The 22,327-nt window shown below is 35.0% G+C and overlaps 2 protein-coding genes across 3 annotated transcripts in view; one reads left to right on the top strand and one right to left on the bottom strand.

Moving 5' to 3' along the window:
* The window catches only part of LOC145252586 (alanine aminotransferase 2-like), a 73,835-nt gene that overhangs the window by 1,702 nt on the left and 49,806 nt on the right, over positions 1–22,327 (top strand). For both annotated transcript variants that reach the window (XR_013863623.1, XM_080112250.1), the window contains exon 1: positions 1–563. This exon is cut by the window's left edge. Coding sequence is in view for 1 of the 2 variants with exons in the window: in XM_080112250.1 (XP_079968376.1) it covers positions 1–527 (527 nt within the window). In the remaining variant the exon portion in view is untranslated. The remainder of the gene's footprint in view (positions 564–22,327) is intronic.
* On the bottom strand, positions 14,453–16,021 carry LOC145252875 (uncharacterized). Its single transcript, XM_080112886.1, has one exon. It carries the CDS (start codon positions 16,019–16,021, stop codon positions 14,453–14,455), a length of 1,569 nt encoding a protein of 522 aa, XP_079969012.1.

Raw genomic sequence — 22,327 nt, 5'->3', positions numbered from 1 at the left:
TTCGAGGCGCCTATTGTGAAGTAATTAACCTTGACCCGGGAGTGCGAAAAACGTTAATGAAGAGCATAACAGCCCGTCTTTGCCCGCCTGTCCTCGGCCAGGTTGTAATGGAAGCGATAGTTAATCCTCCCCGACCCGGCGAACCATCCTACGAAAAATTCCAATTCGAAAAGAACGAAGTGCTTACCCAGCTTGCCGAGAAGGCCAAACTTGTGACTGAGACATTTAATTCTATCGAAGGTATCAGTTGTAACGAAGTGCAGGGTGCCATGTACTGCTTCCCCCGCCTCCATCTCCCGGAGAAAATGTTGGAAGCTGCAAAAGAAAAGAACATGTTACCGGACGCTTTTTACTGCTTCGAAATGTTGGAAAAGACCGGCATCTGTACGGTCCCCGGATCTGGTTTCGGACAAAGAGAGGGCACCCATCATTTCCGTATCACCATTTTGCCACCCGTTGAAGAACTGAAGGAAGTTATGCAAAAATTCAAGGAATTTCATTTAAAATTTTTGGCTGAATACAAATAAGCAAGATTTTTTTTTTTTTTTTTTTTTTTTACTTACGTAAGTAAAATTAACTTCTTTTTTTTTTTTTTGTTAATGGTTAGGTCAAAGTTTAACTTTTTTTTTTTTTTTTTTATCTTAACGACTTTCGCTGACGAGTGCTTAACTTTTATTTATTTAGAGAAAAGTTTTCTCCGTGCACTACAATCCAATCTGTTTTTGTTTTTTCTTTTAAATCTACTCATCAATTCAGTTTCATTAGGCGAGATAGAGATTTTTTTTTTTTTTTTTTTTTTTAACTACAACTTTTCTATTACATAATGTTAGCGTAAACCTCTCCAGGATTTCATTCATAAAAAAGTTTTTTTTTTTTTTTTTTTATGCCACGTGCGACAATTTCACAAGCGTATTTACTGTTTAACCATATTATCTAGTCTTTAGTTTAAGAATATATATATAAAATCAGTAATCGAGAAAAAAAACGCCTGTCCTACGATTTTCATATATATAAAAAAAAAAGTTTTCACCAAAAAGTTGCATCATCTTCTCTCCCCCCCCCCTCTCCCCCAAATATCTGCAAAAGTTATTCATTTACCGAATTTTCAAAATATAAGTTCGGAGTGATATGGACTAAAATTCTTATCACTCTCAACGATTATACAGTATCATATTAAGTTTATGGGTAAATTCCTATTTCAGTCACTTTAATTATTTACGATGAAGTGGATTTCTCTGATTTCTTTTTTAATTTTCTTTTTTTCTTTTTTTTGCTTAAAATATGTATTAACAAAATAAATAAATAAAATATAGGCCTACTTATGCAGAATACGAACCGTGGGGTTTGTATTACTGTACACATAGATTCGAAAAAGTTGTCAAAAAAACAAACAAATATATAACAAATAAATGTTATCAAAGGCAAGATAAGTTACTTTTCTACTTAACTGGATATGTTTTCAGTGTTTTTATTTAATGTAACCTGTTTATTTAGCTCGAAAAACAAAGTTTTTACCGATGTATTGGAAAATTCAAAATGGCGCCCGACTCTCTCTTTAACACGGTAAGTTTGGGGAAAAGGTGCTATAAATATAAAACTAGACAAAATACTGTTAGAAACTCGCTCAATATATATTACCGTGACATAAGTTGGGGTTGACATATATTCGGTGGTTTTCTAATAGTATTTTGTCTAGTTTATTATTTATAACACCTTTTCCCGAACTTACCGTGTTAAAGAGAGAGTCGGGCGCCATTTTGAATTTTCCAATACATCGGTAAACAATGTATGTTTTTCGAGCTGAATAAACATGTTACATGGAATAAAAACACGAAAAATATATCCAGTTTGGTAGAAAAGTAACTTATCTTGCCTTTGATAACATTTATTTGTTATATATTTGTTGTTTTGACAACTTTTTCGAATCTATGTGTACAATAATACAAACCCAAAAAAACATAAAACTTTAATTAAACTTGGAAATACGATTTAAAAAGTAGCGCAGATCAGTAAGTGCACTTGCACTAGCACCCAATTTTTACGGTATCTTCTGTTTATTAAATTGTTAGGTGAAAGTGCATTAGTTTTGGTAAATTTTTACGACGTGCCCCAGCGTATTATAAACCCCTCAACCTCCCCATGTTAAGAACTGCTTTCGGAATAAACACTCCCAACCTCGAAAGCCGTTCTTAACATGGGGTGGTTGAAGGGGTGTTTATTCCGAAAGCCATTTTTAACATGGGGTGGTTTGGGTGTTTATACTACGCAGGTGGTCGTAAAAAATACCCAAGTTTTTTTTTCTTTTTTAAACCCCTCCCCTCACGGCGCTCTCCAGTGGCCACTCCAGTCTCCACGTTAAGAATAGGCTTCTAAATATAACGTTATAATTTCAGCACAATTCGTATTATTCTGCACAAGTACCTAAATAACACAACGCGTGGAAAATATTGAACTGTAAAGAAAGGCAAAAAAATATGGTCGCCGTCTTTCTAAACAATCTTATTCATATGCTTTTCTTTAATTAAAAAAGTATGAATGTGAGTTATCGTTCTTCCTTAACCAGCTTATTTTCGACTTGTTACATAAAGGCGGAGACTATTTTTCTGACCTAGTTTTGAATTAAACGTTTCATGTGTACGACGAAACTTTCTATTCCTGCAAAACATGGTTTAAATAATAATAATAATAATAATAATAATAATAATAATTATTATAATTATAATAATAATAAACCAGTACTTTGGATTAATTCTGAAACTGATTTCACTTTTAATAATTTACATGATTGAAATAGGATTTTACCAGAAACGGTTCTAACAATTTAGGCAATGGTTATGGGAAGAACGCGTGAACAAAAAACTCAATAAATTTTTACTTGGTTTCCACCTAAACATTTTCCTTTAAAATGACGACTTTTAAAAGTTTTCGGGTATGCTAAAAACGAATATCACATTTAAATTTTTCACAAACAAGTAGTTTTCCGGATATCAAGCAATACAATGGCTTATGTTAAAAGTGGTGGCCTTTGTTTACGCGCGTGCGCGCCAAAAATATGTGCACGCGCGTACAACAATGGCCACTACTTTTAACATAGGCAATTGAATTGCTTAATATCCGGAAAACTACTTGTTTGCGGAAATCGTCATCACTAAACAATGTAATTCCTTGTTAAAAGTGGCGGCCATTGTTGTGCGCGCACATATTTTTACCGCATGCATGTCAAAGCATGTGCGTCCATAGCGTAATGGTATATGCATTCGGTATAGGGGCCCATAGCCTAACTGTATACGCACTTGACTATAAAACCTATAGTTCGAGGTTCAAGCCCTAATACAGATGAGTTGCAGAGGAGTGAAACACGTGTACAGAGAGTACGGTTTTAAAAAGTAAAGTAAAAATAATATATATATATATATACTAGACTACCCGTGACCCGTTGGGTCAGTATGTTATATTAGCTATGGAATTCATGTATGAGCGTGACACTTCTGATGTAAAGAAAATAGTTTTTTTTTTTTTTTGACATAACAGAAACATTTCTATGAAAGTATATTAAAATGAAAAATCACGAACGGATCACTCAAACATGAAAAAAAGAAAAGCCTCCCTATTTGTGTAAAGTTACCTATTTTTCCGAATAATCGCTCAAAAATCGAAAATTAAACATGATTTTCCTACGAATCGAACGCTGACGAAAGTCATTTAGCAGCAAAAACACACATGAACCTACCGATGAGAAATATAAGAATGAAAACCCCATATTGGAATCTTTCAACCAAGTTATAGAAACTTCAAATTTAAAAAAAATTAAAACCTGAAGCAAAAAAAATAAAACCTAAATAAAATAAAATAAAACTAATATTGAAACAGATTAGTAAATGTGTCAACAAATCCACTGTTCTCACACAACTATTTTTATCTAGAAATGTAAACAAAAAATAAAAAAAGAAGGAAAGGGGACGGATAGAGAGCAGTAATAGTAGTCTTGGCTTTACTACAATTGTTATGTTTGTCAACGGATTAAAATTGTTTAGTTGTAAGAAAATAGCAACAGCATAGTTGTAATAAAGAATAGTTGCAAACCGCCCCCACTCTTCCCATGTTAAATAATAATTTCAAAATAATACCGTTAATATTTCAGTGTGCAGGTCAAAATCTGCAAAAGAAGCGATTTGTGTTTATTTGTTTACGTTGTTATGGGTTAATGTTTATGCGCGCATGCGCAACCGGATGTTATAAACCGGAAAGTAGGTTACATCACTCGTTACAAGGTCATTTGAGTTTTATGAAATGTGATAATTTTGTAGCTTAATCCTTACGTCAACCTTTTTTGGCTTAAAACTTATTGGTATAGGAAAATTTACTGAATTACACAAACTCAGTATATTACATATAAGTCTATATATATATAATGACAATGACATTGGCACACTGGTTCCTAACAGATCACCAAAGTTAAACAACAATGAACTTGGCCAGTACTAGATGGGTGACCATTTGAGAAAGTTATGCACTGTATGTACCATGCAGAGTCATAGAAATTTCCAGATTTGTATCTGGGGATGAATTAATTCACTGAGAGAGATGCACCCCCCCTCCCCCAGTCTTCATTAAGACATGTATCTAGAAGGAAAACTGATTTAAAAAGCTTGCGGTCTACTTTATGTTCTGTCCTGTGGCAGTTATCTGCACTGACAAAAGTTAACAGTAATACCAAAAAGTGTAGTTGGTTCTACACAAAGCCTTCACCACTATAAACAAATCATCTGTGTGGATTTCTGAGCAACTTAGTTGCTTTGGCGGGACCTCATATGTCGAAATCCACGAGAGTCCATATATGTATGTATATATATATATATATATATATATATATATGAATGAATAACAAAAGTCTATATTCCAAAGTTCATGATGTTTACTATCTTAAAATTTATCCTTTATTTCAGTTGACATTTACAATTCCTGACAGTATCTGTTTCGTAGCACAAAATCAATCACTTAATTATTATATCAATTAGTGAATCTATTTTGCCCTTAACTCATCAGAAGAAACAGCAGCAATCAATCCGTCAAAGGAAATAAAGTGCGTTTTGACATGATTAAAATCCGAAAATTGGAAAAGACGCTATAAATACCTTATAATTTGTTTCCTTTACGCCATTTTGAATTATAAGGTATTTACAGCTTCTCCAATTTTCGGATTTTTTTAAATCATGTCAAAACGCACCTTATTTCCTTTTGGCGGATTGATTGTTGATATTTCTTCTGATGAGTTATGGGCAAAATAGATTCATTAATTGATATAATAATTGATTTTGTGCTACAAAACAGTCAAAAATTATATAAGTCAACTGAATTAAAGGAATAAATTGTAAGATGGTCAACATCATGAACTTTGGAATATAGTTTTTGTTGTTCATTCACTATATTGCTCTGTAATTACATTGAGTTTCTTAAATAAGGATTGGTATATGTTATAAGGAAATAAAGCATATTTCCACAGAAATATATATATATATATAATATAAAGCTGACCGGAACGTCTGTGTGTGTGTGGTCACGAATAGGCTCCTATATGGTTGACTATTATAGAAAACTGATCACCTATAAGGATAGAAGTTGTATCGAGACACAGGAATGAGTATGTTTGATCTGGCATAATGATGATTCATTAAAAATTGTGGGGTCTGCATATGCGCCTGGTCCACAAAGTATGCCAGAATTAGGGTCATTACTTTTCTAACAAGCCTTCATTTGGTAAATTCTGATCAATAGTCGCTAAGATTTAAAACTTAAACACACACACACACATATTTATGCATATATAATATAAAGCTGAATGTCTGTGTGTGTGGTAACGAATAGGCTCCTATATGGTTGACTATTTTAAAAAACTGATTACATATAATGATAGATATATCGAGACACAGGAATGAGTATGTTTGATCTTGCAGAACGGTGGTTCATTACAATTGTGGGGTCTGCGTTCACGCCTGGTCCACAGAGTATGGAAATAAAAAATTAAAAAAAAAAACGTTTACAAGTATTTTTGATATAGATGTACATAATACTTTGATAAGTATGTTTTAACTTAAATAGAGATGATATAATAAAATTGTGGGGTCTGCGTTCACGCCTGGCCGCCATAGAATGGAAATAGGCACAAACTTTAATAAAGACATTTCATATCTATCTACGTAAGTATACTTTGATAATTATGTTTCAGTTTGAAGAAATATGGTATAATAAAATTATGGGGGTGTTCGTTCGCGCCTGACCTCCATAGAATGGAAATATGTCACAAAGTTTAACAAGGTTTTTTAATATAGATCCACAGAATATTGTGATAAGTGTTTCAGTGTGAACAGATATGGTATAATAAATTATGGGGTTTATCTATTTTATTTTTACTTTCATCATATTTTGCTTTGGTTTTGATACCCCCAAATTCGAAGCTATCTCTTTACAACCCTTCCTTTTCATAACCTATTATATTTTCATAAATAAGTCCATTTTCTGTAGGCTATTTTTGAACCCAGTCAATGACAGGTACTTTTGCTAGTATATATATATATATATATATATATATATATATATATGTACGGCACAATCACGTTGACACACCGGTTCTCGTCAGATCACCAAAATGAAGCAACGTTGAACTTGGTCAGTACCAGATGTGTGACAATTTGGGAAGGCTAGGCACTGTATGTGTTTTCCACTTATCTCGGCATTATTTCCAGTCGTCCTGAACCTCCACTTGCCACTGGTATTCAACAATGTCAACTCAGGAGAGGTGTGGTTGGGGATTGTGCAACTCTTGCCACAAAAATTTCACGTGCAGGCACCCTTACAGTGGGTATCCATAGTCTGTCAAGAGTGAAGAAAGCCACCACATATTACTCCAACTGCTTTACTCTTATACCAGCATTTGGCATTTATAGGTGTTTAATTTCTCTTTATTCTCATGTTAATTTATGCTAGCTTGTAGGTAATATCGTAACCAATGGAGTGAAAGGTTGATTTTGTAACTAGGTTTGAATCTCCCTACACTTCCTGCACTGATGGCCCTGTCGGTGGGGCATTAGAATACGCCGACTGCCCCCCTGCAGAGGGTAAAAGTCCCTCAATGGGGGTCCTGGATATGACCTTAAACTATATCCAGTGGTGAGGCCCCAGCTTGCGGGCTTTGGGGAGTGTGGAGCCACCCTTTAATTACCATTGCTCCCAGGTCCACTCTGACCCGGAGTGGTAGTACCTGTTAGGGTCCCAACTATGGGTTAAATAGAAACCAACGTGAAAACAACAAATATATTCTATTAAAAAAATTTTCTTCAAAATCTTTGGATTCAGCATTAAGTAACTCGAAAAGGGTTGATATGCCGTAAAACAAAAACAACCAACCAATCCTGCACTGATGATTGTGAAAGCATGAACCACTTGGGTCTCTACGTATAAAACTAACCCCATTCCAAAAAGAAAGCTAAGGCTTTTAAGGATTGAATTCCTAGAACTGCACAGAGCCAAACCCATCCCTTGGTCAACAAGGAACAATCCTTCTGAACAATTCGCATATACTGTGTTGGCTTTGTTGTCTCGTGGGAAGTCCCAGGGTTGATGTGTAATCCCCCACCCCACCCCCAAAAGAAATCTTATTTTTATTATCCCATGCGAACCTTAAAGATATGATTAGTTCTGATGACCCCCCCCCCGAGTAAGGTTAAATCTGAAGGGAGATCAGGAGACTGCGATGGTATGACCACATCGAAAGAATGGATGGGAGTTATAAATACATGTATAAAAGAAGGTAGTATTCCAGTTTACAAAAAAAACAAAACAAAGTAAACATAGAAGGAAATAAAAATGGACTCTAGAAAAAGAGTGGGGGATAAAGACCTGTCTAGAGATTGGGTTAGTTATGATGGAGGCATAAGATGAGTCTTAAAGCAGTCTTAGTTCTAATGACGGTATAGAAAGATATGTGCAGAATGAGACATTGATGTTATGGCCATATTAAAAGAATGCATGAACGATGTAGAACAGTTAAGGGAGCAAGTTCAATTTAGAGGGGAAGGCCAAGTGAAACATAGGGAGGAGTAATAAAAATGGACTTTAGAGGAAGAGATAGGTTGGTTTGGTGCTTCATTATTAGTGCAAAATTTGAAAATTGTCATATCGAATTTCAAGTAAAACCAATGGTATCTACTTAATTGTTGTGTCACAGTAATGAACATATCCAAAAATTACGAAAAATGATATGGTAGAAAATCCTTCAATTTCGAAGACAATTAGCGAAATTTGAGTTTTGCTAAATTGGACTAGTATTTCAGAAAATACTTACCTCCCTTGTTACAAGTCGAACTCTCCATTTTTGTTAGCAAAACTCAACTTTTGCTATCTTCAAAAACTATTTTCAATAATTGTCTACCTTATCGTTTTTCGTAATCTTTGGATATGTTACTGTGACATGACGAGTAAGTAGACCTCATTGGCTTTACTTGAAATTCAATATTTCTATTTTTGAGTTTCGCTCTAATAAGAAAGGGCCGCTAGGTTTGGAAGTCAGTATCTTGAAGCCACCCAACGCATGTCATCACGTTAAATAGACGTTAAATCAGATATGATAACCGCGTGGGGGCAAAGAATAAAATTTTATCACATGGGAGACAAAAAACAAAGTTACAAGTGTTGCTGTAAGAAAGGAAAACAATACGATAATTTACGACTGTTTTTACCATATAATTAAAGCTACACTCTTTTTTTATAAATGGGACAGGAGGTTATTCACCCTCTTTTCACCTGCAGCGAGGTTAAACATGAAATCAGGTTAACATGAAGAAAGAAGTGCAATCTGCATGGATGCAAAATTTTGATGTTTCTGCAGTTTACAGACCATGATATTTTGGTTGACCTGAAACCGTTTATTCCCTCTCTCTCTTTTTTTTTTTTTTAATTATTTTTGTCTTTTTTTTTTCAATTTATTTCGGCGGATTATTATCGAATGGACACTAGTCTACCAGATTATCAAGAAAAACAAATAAAACAAAACATTTTAAGTCCATATTTAAATATTTGTAGGAAAAATTTGAATGCGCGTGTAAAAATTGAATGTGCGTGTGCGCAAACAAACATGGCGACCAGGGGAAAACAATACGGAATATAGACCCGAATATCCCATAAAAATTAACTTTTTAAAGGTAAGGCTTTAGTTAGCACTAGCGCATATTCACTGCCCTCAGATTGTAAACCATAAATATGTATGTAAAATAATCGGAAAAAGCGAAATTCAATTTGAAAAAAAAAAATTGCCAAACTGTTTAAAAAAAGGCTAAATTCGCGAAATTTGGCCAAAAACGTTGAGTGGTTCTAAAATAGGTGATTGATTTACTAAAACGTTGCTTTAGAAACGAAGCACCCTCTACAAATATTTAAATATTGATTTTTTTTTGTAGACTAATATCGTGACCATCGTCATAGATGGCCTGTCAGCTGAAAAATGACGTCATCACCATAAGTTCTAGCAAGCAAGATAAGTGGAACACACTGTTGATAATGAGCAGACATTTTTTTACAGAAAGCGTTAGAAAACTTAAAAATTGGATTAAAAAAGATAAACATGATACTTTGTACTGAAACTCAGCCAATATTAATAATAAAAATATTAATAATAAAAAACGAATTGAAAGGGAGGAAAGTTGTTAAAAAGTTTAAAAAGAAAAGGAATACGATTTGATTTGTATGAAACTGAAGTTTATCAATAGATAAATAAAAATGAACAATAAATATTTTTTAAATCAAAAAAACTATTTTAAAAATCAAAACTGAAAAACGAACAATAAATTAGTTTAACTGAAAAACGAACAATAAATTAGTTTAACTGAAAAACGAACAATAAATTAGGTTAACTGAAAAATGAACAATAAATTAGGTTAACTGAAAAACGAACAATAAATTAGGTTAACTGAAAAACGAACAATAAATTAGGTTAACTGAAAAACGAACAATAAATTAGGTTAACTGAAAAACGAACAATAAATTAGGTTAACTGAAAAACGAACAATAAATTAGGTTAACTGAATAACGAACAATAAATTAGGTTAACTGAATAACGAACAATAAATTAGGTTAACTGAATAACGAACAATAAATTAGGTTAACTGAATAACGAACAATAAATTAGGTTAACTGAATAACAAACAATAAGTTAAAAATTAAATTCAAACAAATGTTAGTATAAACAAAGTTACTAAGGCAGAAAAATTTCAAACATTGAATATTAAAACTTTTAAAAAATCTGTTATAGAATTTAATTAAACGTTTGAAATTTTCTTTTTCTGATATTTTTTTGTTTTACTAATATTGTCATTCTCTTTGCGACAAAAATTTTTATAAGGGAATTCGATGAACTCCATATCAGCATTTTTTTAAATTTGCTGAATAATGTGACTCATCACAAGAGTCAACATGAAATAATCGATTTTGATCAACCAAAATATTTAAAGTTATGTACATGGCTAATTTTCTCTGATGAATCGAATGTAAGAAAGAATCGCATTTTGTAAGTTTGTTTATAACTATATAATTATATAAGACAAAATTATTAGTTATATCATTTGGTTATAGCAGAGAACCTCTGTTAATACCCTGAAAGTAGTTGTTTAATTCAGCTATTTCTTCAACAGCCTCTCTCCCGGATATTAAATTTTTGCAGCTATTGCATTTCAGTTTTTTGAAAACTGCATGACAGCAATAACCTGCTAAGTATAACAGGAAGTACTTGCTTGCATTGATTAACATCATCTTCTGTTACATCTATGTTAAATTTATAAACATGTAACTCTTGCTCCCTTGTCATTTCATCCCAGTTAGTTTCTTTTAAATTTTTCAATTCAATAGTTCGATTATTAATTGGTAAACTCAATTTTAAAACTGACAATATTCTGATTTTTTTTCACATTCATACACCTGACGTATCGATATATTATACTGATCTCCACTAAATTGTCGATACTGGCAAAACCTTGCCTCAAGGTTATTTGTCTGAAACTTTCCTGGTAATATATACACCATGTTCAGTACATTTATACAATATTTAGTCAATTCTAAAATTGCGTAAGTAGTATGATGCAAAGCAGTATATGTTTCCTTTGTTAACTTACCAGTTCTTCCAGGAATGCTATTCCAAGTTTCTAACCAGTCACAGAACACATTTAGGGAACTATAATTATCACTATTTAATGTAAGTGGATTAGCATATTTATTACGAAGTCGACAATCTTTTTATGGTGTTTTCACATTCAGTATTGTCCACCAAATATAAAATATTTGAATGTATTCTGCGATTTCTGCATAATTTGGCAAGCATTCCTGTTTTCCTAAGGTTAACAAACCTTGAATAGTATATTCGTTGAAAATTTGCAAAACCAAATTAACATTTTGCCTTTCAAAAGTAGTCGGAGAAAGAGCTTTTGAAGTCAACTTATAGCAATATTTCACAAGTGATTGAGATTCTAGGGCATAAAGTTTATGTAAACTAGAAAATGGAGCACTTTGGATGTTATCTAATTCATGATTTCCATTATAACAAAACTTTGGGAACATCATGCATTTACGTTCATCTTTTTGGCCAAGCCAATTGTTTCTAATGCATTTTAATATATGCACTGAGTCGAATAAGAAGAAAAGAGGGCTAGACGTTCTAACTGGATGGGGATATACAATTGAAAGCTTTGATGGGCTACAAAAGACATAGCTTTTTATTTATTGCATTATTATCTGTTATAACAGATAATACCTTAACCCCTATATCTTCTAAGCCAATTATTACACGTTTAATTATGTCAAATAATTTCTCAGCTAGAAGACATTTAGTTGGCATAACATGCACAACATCCTTATATTGTGAGAATACACTGCTAAGCATAAAAGCAAATGCACTTGTGGCAGGTTTATTGCTGTTGTTAGCTAAGCCAACAATATTACCACCTTTATAATCAAGATAAGGTTTGAGATGTATTTCATCAACAAGTAAAGATACTGTGATGTCATTCTGCATTAGTAACTTGAACTTACTTTTAATATACATGAGAAAATTGTTATCGTGTTGTTCAATGACAGGATTCATAGAAGTTGATAAGGTTAATCTTCGAATGGTTGAAGAGCATGGTAAAATTACATTTTTAGTGTCTCTTAAGTCTGTACCCTCTAGGAGAGCAGTTATATAATAAGGAAGAAAATACCATCATTTCACTCGAATAATTAAACTTATTCATTGTCATTATGTTAATTTGTTCATATATGAACTTAATGGCATTAAAATATTTAAATGATTCATCTTGCACTAATAGCAAAAATGATAAGATTAATTTTAATAAAGAACTCATATTAGAAGTTTTCATTTCCTGTTCTTCGATGTCGATTTTTTTCATGTTTTCCATCAAAATCTGCAGAGTATTTTCCTCTGTTACATGTTTAGGAATTCTATACTCCCCTATAGCACTCATTTCCACATCACTACAGAATACTCTAACGGTCAAGTCCGGTTCAATCACCATAGACATTTTTATTTTTGGCCATGGGCATCTCTTTATATGGCATATAATGATGGTATTGTCTTGCCTAATAGAAGTCTAATAATTTTTATCTATAAACGTTAATTTTTTTCTAAATCATCAATATTATGGAAAGTTTTATGTTTCTATAACTAACTCGTCAGCAACACTTTTACATAATGCATGCTTAAGAGCAGAATTTTCTAAACGCATTTTCTTTGCGTTAGGAGACTCACTAAAAGTGGTTGATGACGATAAATAGGAGGGACAGTTTGGTAATATTCGAGGAATAGCACCATCCTTAAGATAGGGATTTTTTTAATTTACCACTAATGGTCTTTCCAGTCCTTTCATCAAATGCTGATGCCTCTCGCTGTATGTCTTCAGGTGGAAAATGAAGTTCACATACCTAAAGAAATAATTAAAAAGAAAATCGTACCATGTTTGACTTAATACAAAAAAAAGAAGAAAATTACATGACAAAAAAACGATAAAATAAAAAAATAAGGTAAATGTGCAGAATTAGTTCACCCTCGAAAAATCCTTTTAAATTACCACTTTTATAGGTTTTCGGGGGTGCTGAAAACGAAAATAATGTTTAAAATTACGGCAAACTAGTAGTTTCCAAGATATAAAGAGACGTTAGTTAAAAAAAAAAGGGGTGGGGGGATAATTTAACCTAAAAACGACAACCCACTTTATGGCCAATTTTTTTTTTTTTTTAAATGGGCAACAAGCAATTTTTTTTAAAATTACATTTTCGCCTCAAACAAGGCGAAGTGTCTCTTTGATGTAGGAATGAACAAAACTAAACGTAAAATGAGCACCTACAGTTGACCCCCCCCTCTCCCCGACAAAAATTCTGTTTACATTTTTTGAAAAGGGGTGCTCATTTTACATTAAACTGTGTTCATTGTACATTGACTCCCAACCCCCAACATAAAAGTGGCCATACTCATTTTTCTTCGCTTTTATTTGTTAAAAAGAAAGCGCCCTAAAAAAAAAAAAACGATGGCCATAAAGTGGGTGCTCATTTTTATAAAAAAGTGATCCCCCATTTTTTAAAACTAACATTTCTTCATATCTTGGAAACTACTCGTTTGCCGTAATTTTAAATGTTATTTTCATTTACAGCACCACTAGCAGTATCAGATTTTGGGGGGAATTTTTGACAACCCTAACACAAAACTGCGAATAACATATACAAAACTCGTAATTTCTCCATTTAAAGTGGGTTGTTTATTTTCTTTATGGAATATACTTCCAAAATAAACTATTGGTGAAAGTGCACTGGGGGACCACCCGAATATTTACCTTTAAGAAGTCGTTTTTTTAATATCCAACTGTTTACAGCTCCAGTCGGGTCTGCTGCTTTTGTGGGAAAAAGCCACTTGCACTTCTCAAAGTAAATCAGGAAATAAATTGCAACAAAGGTATGTTGCGACCTTTCGCTTTAGGTAATGTATTACCTTGGTCTTGTAAAAGATTATCAAAAATCAATTCCACTGGAAAAATAAGGCAACTCAATTACAACAATCTGTTCATTAACTGAAATTGGCGCCAAAAAAAAAAACTACTGCTGATCGTTCCCTGAAGACCCTATTATATGCTTGCACATCCAATCAGAACAATCGTACAACAACACCTATTGCTATAAAATTGGCGGGAATTTCTGGGGTAAACTTTTCATCTCTCCCTAGCCAACAGCTGGTAAGTCCTGTTCTTGTATTTCCAACGCACTCCCCTCCAGCCAAAATGAAAATCAACTTCCATTTGATTTTTATAGATGTCCTATGCTTTAAATGTTAATCCCCCCTTAAACAACTGCGACAGAACCATTCATCCTCTTCTGGTGGTGGCCTGCTTATCCCTACACACCCAAAATGGAACCATAAATTGCACTAGTCACAACATATCATCGCCGACCCATCATCTGGAAGGTCACATTCAGGGCAAATCCAAAGTCGTTCGTTATTTTGATCTGGGTCCTCTTCCTCCTGATTGTCTTCTGGTTCCAAGAGTTCCTCATTAATATCCAAGGTTTGTACAGCTTGTAGTTCTAATGGATATAAGTGGATTAAAGTGTGATTGTGCATGGTTCCATCACCTTGCAGTACTTGAGCTGAACGCACCAGTCCATCATCTCCATAGAACAGTTTAATGACTCTTCCTAATGCCCAGAAGGGTCTTGCTTTGTTGGGTAATTTGATAGACACAATGTCTCCAACTTGGATAGTATTACTGGTCGAAGTATTCATTTCTAGATGTTGCTCTCTAAGAGAAAGCAGATAGTCTTCCTTCCAAATTCTCTTAAATTCCTTTAGTAGCCCATCTCTATTTCTAAGAGAAGCTATTAATCTTTGTTTGGTGGTTACTTCGAATTCATTAATATCGGTGTTCTCCAAACGCACCAGAAAGTTGGAATTCAAATCTGGGTGCAGGAAGTGATTGGGTGTGATTACCTCCCAGACGGATTGGTCAGAGCTTATGTAAGTCAGAGGTCTATCGTTTACTGCATGTTGTATGTCTGAGACTGTGGCAAGAAGTTCAGTCTGAGAGCACACTGATCTTCTTATATACTTATAAAGGCATTTCTTCAACGTCTTAATCAGTCTTTCCCACACTCCTCCATACCAAGGAGAATGTAGTGGTATCCTCACATGTTTTAAATTGTAGATCTTGTATTTATTTTGAAACTCTTCTGCAGTGAGCACCTGTTGAAGTAGGTTTCCTCTTGCAATGAAGGACTTAGCATTATTGCTATATAGGTGTGATGGTAACCCCCACATATTGGCAAATCTGGTGAAGGCCATAAGAAAGGAACGAATTGTCATGTCCTCCACCAATTCCAGATGCACTGCTCTTATCTCCATGCATGTAAAAATTAATATGTAAACTTTAGACCGCTGACTAAGATTGTCAACCCACAGGTGCCCAGTGTAATCCATACCAGTGTGCAAAAATGGTCTGACTAGATTGACTCGACACCTGGGTAAATTCGTTAATCTTGGATAAGTGAAAGGGATAGCATTAAACTTGCGACACAGTCTGCACTCCCTTAAGATTTTTTTGACTGCTTTCCTTCCTTGAGGGATCCAAAATCCAGCCAAACGAGTCCTACTGAGAGTAGTGGGTACTCCAAGATGTTTGACTTCTTCATGCGTGTCCGTTATGATCAGAGCTGTCAATCGATGATTCGTCTCCAAAATCAATGGATTCAATACTTCGTATTTGTGTGTGAGATTTCTTCCCATCCTACCCCTTGAACAAATCAATCCAGCTTCATCCAAAAATAAGTTTAGTTGCCCTACTTTGGCCAGAATCAGTTTTCCTTCGGGACAGCGCAAGAAATCCAGTTCCAAAGGGAATGCTTGCTCCTGTATTGATTTAAACAGATAGTTTGTTGCTAACTGTGTAAAATCCTGTAGTTTGCCTCTGATTTTGTAGACAAATTCATATACCTTGGCCATTACACCCAATAGTAGTGTAGTTGGAAAATCTATTCAAACAAATGATAGATTCATTGTTCCGACCCTTTAGAGTACAAAAGAGACCCGCGCGGAGCACTTGTTTGTTATCAGCACTCAAACAGCCAAGGTCACTGTTTGGCCAGGAAATGGTCTTGTCTGCTAACCAAACCGGTCCGGAACACCAAAAGGAAAAATTTTCTGTAAACTTGGTTGTTGTTAATCCTCTGGTTATCAAGTCCGCTGGGTTCTGTTTCGAGGGGACATATTTATAGTTTATGGTCAAATTATGTTTTTTCTTAATCAGTTCCTCCATACACATAATATGCTTTAATCTGTTTTTTACAAAGACACTCTTGTTGTTGGTTACCTTTGTCATTAACCAAGTCAATACAATTTGCAAGTCAACGGCCAGATTCAATTCCACAGTTCTCATTCTTCCATAGGTCTCCAATATCTTACCAATGCACTTTATAGCGAGGAAGCCAGCTAACAGTTTGAGGGTTGGCAGAGTCTTTGTCTTTACTGGCGCAACCTTAGCCTTGGCGAAGAGCAACGAACTCACCCCTCCTTGGATGACATAAAAATGGTAAATCCATAAGCCTTTCTTGATGCATCCGAAAAGATGCATAAAGAGGCATCTTCATTTTCATTAAACGCTCTTCTTTTGAATGACAGTGAGTGCAGCTGAGCCAGTTCATAAGAAAGAGATCTCCAAGCAGATTTCATTTCTTCAGGTAGTGTCTCATCTCAGTCCAAACCTGCCTTCCACATGTCTGCTACCAGAATTCGGCTCTGAATTGTGACTGGGAGGCAAAAGGATAAGGAGTCAAATACTCCTGAAGCTGCAGAAAGTACAAGTCTCTTTGTAGTCAGGTCAGGGCTACAAAATCTCTGAGTGATACTGATAGTGCCATTAGTGGGGTCATATCTGTACCCTAAGACCTTTTCCCATGTGCAACCGTGGGAGGTTAGTGTTTCTTCAAGTAACATTGATTTCCGTAACTCGGAACAATTTGTGTTGCAAGAACGAAGTTCGAACCCGCCCTTTTGCAACCTTTTTCTCACTTGTTGGTAAGTGCTACACAATTTGCTCTTAGAATCGCTGGTAGTAACGAGATTGTCCACGTAAAATCTTGATTCTAGCCCACTGGAACACTCGTCGGCTGGAAATTTGTTTGCATGAAATTTTAAAATGCAGTTCAATATAAATGGACTAGCGTTGAATCCAAATATAAGCGTGGTATAACGGTAACACCTCAAGTAGCCTCCCTGCTTCAGGAAAAAACAAAATCTGTTTTTGTCTGATGTTTTTGATAGCTTTATCATCAGAAACACCTTTCTGATGTCTCTCAACAGAGTATATTGGTTCGTTCTAAACAGCAAGGTTAAATTCAATATATCTCCAGTCAAGTTTACTCCTGGATAAGCTGCCTCATTCAAGGAAACTCCTCCTTTAGTCTTCAACGAACAATTGAAGACTGGTCTGATCTTGGTCGTAGTGGTTGTGTCAAACTTAAACACCAGACGGTGAGGAATCCAAATATATTTATGGTATGAGTTTGGCAGGCATTCAAAAGGCTCAATGATGTTCTCCGCTTCCTGGTCTGCAAACACCTGCAAATAATTTTCATGCAAATTCCTTCTTTCTAAATCGCCTACAACCCTGTCAAGCACTTTGAGGGCTACATGATAGTTAGAGTTAACCTTGGCTAGTTTATCAGTATGCCATGGCAGTTGTACCCAATAACAATTTTCTTAAAACTCTATGTGACTCGTAAAAGTTTCCACCGTTTTGGCATCATAGTCAGATAGTTCCTCCTCCGCAGAGATTCCCAAAGATTCGTCACTGTATATCCACTCTAATCCCCTTTCCACCGCACTTTCAGTAAATACATCTGCATATGGGTCTGGATAAGTGGTGACAGCTTCAAGGACACTGTTAACAAGGGAAGCAGAGCATCTTACAGAGCCTATAGTTTCTTGATACGCAGTCATCACGGGAGAGTCAATTATCCTATGCTGCTCATGAAGAAAATTTCTCGGGTCACCAAATGGTATGATTTCCTCGGGAGTCGACCAGGCCATTCCATTCATACATTTAATCATTTCCCATGGCCCCATAAATTGCAAAAGATCTACTCCTAATAGTCCATCAAGTAATATCTTGGGAGAATCGTCTAGATCAGTGTCTAGTTTAAAGTTTAGTTCTTGAAGAGTTTTGATTACACTAGGAAGTTGATCAACCCTGTGACGTAGATCCAATTCATCATCTATTAACACTGGCAGTTGCCGGGAGATTCCTGACGGAAACAGCACCGTTGTAGTTATTTGTTGGAATCTGCAGCGTCTTTTCCCCAAAAACGTGACTATTTCCAGATCTTTGTTAAGTACTGACCTACGGTCACATTGAAGGTTACGCAGAACTCTTCCACTAAAATATGAATTCTGGCTCCCAGTGTCCACCATACATCTAGCTAGAACCGTTCTATTCCCCCTCTTGAGAATAATTTTGGAAATAGGGAGAAGACATTGTCGGTCACTCACACCTGTATTAATACAACCGTTCAAGACAGAAGCATCAGGACACATGGGTGTTGTATGATTATACTCAGAACACCTAAGACCAGGGTTATTAAAGGGGTTTTTCATTGGACATATATCTCCAAAATGGTCGGAGCTGGTACACCTGAAACAAAGTCCTAACTCTCTGCATCGCTGCTGTCTTTGTTCAAAGCTAGAATAATTTTTGTAGTCTGAAGCCTTGTGTTTTTCTTTGACATGGAAGTTTTCCAACGTTGATGGTGTCAATCTTTCTCTAGGTGGGTGGGTAATAAGCCGGGTGTCATTCCTTCTGTATGTATTCGGTCCTGTTCTGGTTTGGGTTGTTCTCCAAGATTTTAAAATTCTAGTTCCACCATCAAGAATGGAGATGAGAGAAGGGTAAGGAGTCTCTTCTACTCGCACTAATTCCTCCCTAAGGCGAGCCGGCAATCGTTGAAAAACGATGTGAGCAGCTAATGCCCCACTACCAGACCCCTTTTTCAAGAATCTATAATGCATGGATAAATCGAGTTCAGCCAATTCATATTTCAACTGCGATAGGTAGTCCTTAAGGATATTGGAATCATAACGGTTTCCAGGTTCCAGAAAAAACAGTTTAGAGAATATTTCTTCCCTTATAGCTTTTTCATTCCAGTAATCATCCTTGAGGATCTGTAGAGCAACCTCATAATTGTCAGTTTTCATGCAAATGGTGTATCAGTCTAATGGGTCGTCCAGATAAACATGTTTTTAGAAACGTCAATTTTTCTCTTTTGGACTTCATTCCAGAAGTACAATACTCAAATCGAGTTAAAAAATCTCTGAAATCAAACTTATCTGCATCAAGCCCGTCAAATTCAGGGCACTTAACGATAGGTCTAGCTGCCGAAGGCAGTCCTTGAGCAAGATTCTCCATATCCCTCATAGGGTAAGGGGGTGGCAGCACATCCTCATATACTTCCACGCTCAAGGTATCCAGATTCTTCTTGACTTCTTTCGTAAACTCTAAAGTATCTTCACTGACAGATATCACCTCTTCCCGGGGCAGTAAGACTGTCAATTTGGTCTGTATTTTCTTAATTTCTGTCAGACGCATATCAATATCATCCCTGTAATTCTCAAAGATACAGGCATTTAAAATATCACAATTATTCAATTTTTTTCAAAGAGTTTTTGATCACTAGTTTGTGTTTTTCCTCATGATCCAATAACTCTGTTAATTTATCCTTTTGTTCAGAATCCATTGTTAAGCAAAGGTCGAAGTTAATATTGTAAAGAATCCGCTCTGTTGCAAAATTGTGGGAAAAAGCCACTCGCACTTCTCAAAGTAAATCAGGAAATGAATTGCAACAAAGGTATGTTGCAACCTTTCGCTTTAGGTAATGTATTACCTTGGTCTTGTAAAAGATTATCAAAGATCAATTCCACTGGAAAAATAAGGCAACTCAATTACAGCAATCTGTTCATTAACTGAAATTGGCGCCAAAAAAACTACTGCTGATCGTTCCCTGAAGACCCTATTATATGCTTGCACATCCAATCAGAACAATTGTACAACACCTATTGCTATAAAATTGGCGGGAATTTCTGGGGTAAACTTTTCATCTCTCCCTAGCCAACACTTTAAAAAAAAAAAACAGACTAGAATTATGTACAATAATAACACGAAAAAAAAAAAAAACAATGCTTTCGGGTAATAGTTTAATGGCTACCATGTTTCTTGCCATGCAAGACAGCCGGTAACACACTGCGCATTTTTCATCTGGGCCAGTCAACGCGACGACGAAGCTTTTTTTGAAATTCTTTCAATTCTGCCGAAAAGCCATATCTGACTAGCCATCCTTCCTCTATTATACTTTCGGTGCACGATAAGGGTTTCGTCGATTTTTACAGCTATCCCGTCGCCTCCAATGGGTTCCTGGTTGTTAAGCCAGTCCTCACAGACCTCGGAACAGAAGGACCGCCAATCAACTGAGGAGTGGTGCGAAATGTCCAGATTTTCGCGTACTGTCCAATGATTCCACATAGTGCTTAAAAAATGATTGTTACTTTCCATGCTTGCATCCGAGCAATGAATGTTCCTGTGGTTTTGGCGACAGTGAAACCGCAATATTTTCTTTTTTGGGATTTTCTCACTTTTGTGTAGTGCATGCACCTCTAGATTTGTTTACCTTCTCGAAACGAACACTCATTTTTGCATTGCGAACAGGTAACGCTTGTCGGCAAAACACCATGTTTTCGCAAAAATTGCCTGCTCGTGTCATCTTTGTGAAATGCCTTTATTGTGTCAAAATATTTGTTGCTACAACTGTAGCAGAAATCCACAGTATTGGTATTGATCTTTTTTTGGCACTTGAAGAAAATGTTAAAATAACTTTTTACAGAAAAAAAAAATAAATAATGGAAAGAAAGAACTGTATAAAGAAATGTATAAAGAACTGTATAAAGAAATGTATAAAGAGATAAATGTATAAAAAAAAAACAACTCTTTTTTTTTCACAGAAAAGAGTAAGAAAATTTTTTTTAGAATTTAATTCCACGTGGTTTTTGTTTGCTGAAACTGAAGAAAAAGAAATCGTCTGCTACAATCACTGACAGTTTCTGCGTATGCGCACCCACTTCACCAGACGACAGGCAAGAAAAAAAAAAAATGGCGGGCAGACATTACTATACTCGTAACCATGATGCCATGTGTCAGTTTTACTCATAATTCTAGTCCGCGACATTATGAAATGTTTTTTTTTTTTTTTTTTTTTTTTAAAGCAGCAGACCCGACTGGAGCTGTAAACAGTTGGATATTAAAAAAACGACTTCTTAAGGTAAATATTCGGGTGGTCCCCCAGTGCACTTTCACCAAACTATTAAAATTGTTTAAAAAATAATAGAAATATTATTTTTTGGTAATCTCCAAAAATACCGTTAGGGCTTACAACATGGCCGCCAGAAGAGTCACGTGATCCGGTTGATCCAAAACATGAATCGTGCAACAAAAAATTAAATGACCGTTCTAAATAAATTATTTATTATGATATTGAAAAACTGTTTTTGTACTTAATTATTATGCTTGTTTGTCAAAGTTTGCTTTAAATTTGCGTTTTCCGGTTTCGTAATACGGCGATTCATGTTTTGGATCCACCGGATCACGTGACTCTTCTGGCGGCCATGTTGTAAGCCCTAACGGTATTTTTGGAGATTACCCAATTTTAATAGTTTATTTTGGAAGTATATTCTCCAAAATTCTGACACCTACAAGGCCACGACATTTGCCACAAATAATTATTAATAAGCTTTTGGGATAACAAAAACGGTCATAAACTTTTAAAAAAAGTTTAATCTATTTCACGCGGATATAAATATTGCACAGTAAAATATTTGAACTAAAAAGATAAATGATTTTTCTTATTTAGAATTATTTAAACAAGGAATTCCGTGTGTACGATATCGCTTTTATTAAATTGTTAGGTGAAAGTACATAATATTTTCACCATACTCCCCATTTTAAATAAGTTTCTAAATAATAATTTATTATTTCAGCGCATAACTTAAATTACATGTAAAATTCATTTTTTATATGCATACTTTCATTTTTATTTTAAAATACGTTCTAAAGAATAAATAAAAATAAAAAAAGGCGCGTTTTTTTTATATATAAATATCTCAAACATTTTAACACTTACCCTGCTATATTTAGATGGAGTAAAATCCTTTCTTTTTATTGAATTAATCCACTGGTAAATTATTTCCTTTTTTTTTTGGGGGGGGGAG

The sequence above is a fragment of the Euprymna scolopes genome, chromosome 29, assembly GCF_053919585.1.
Source record: "Euprymna scolopes isolate OS-2025 chromosome 29, ASM5391958v1, whole genome shotgun sequence".
Classification (NCBI taxonomy): Eukaryota; Metazoa; Mollusca; class Cephalopoda; order Sepiida; family Sepiolidae; genus Euprymna; species Euprymna scolopes.
This window is presented reverse-complemented; position numbering and strand designations above follow the sequence as displayed.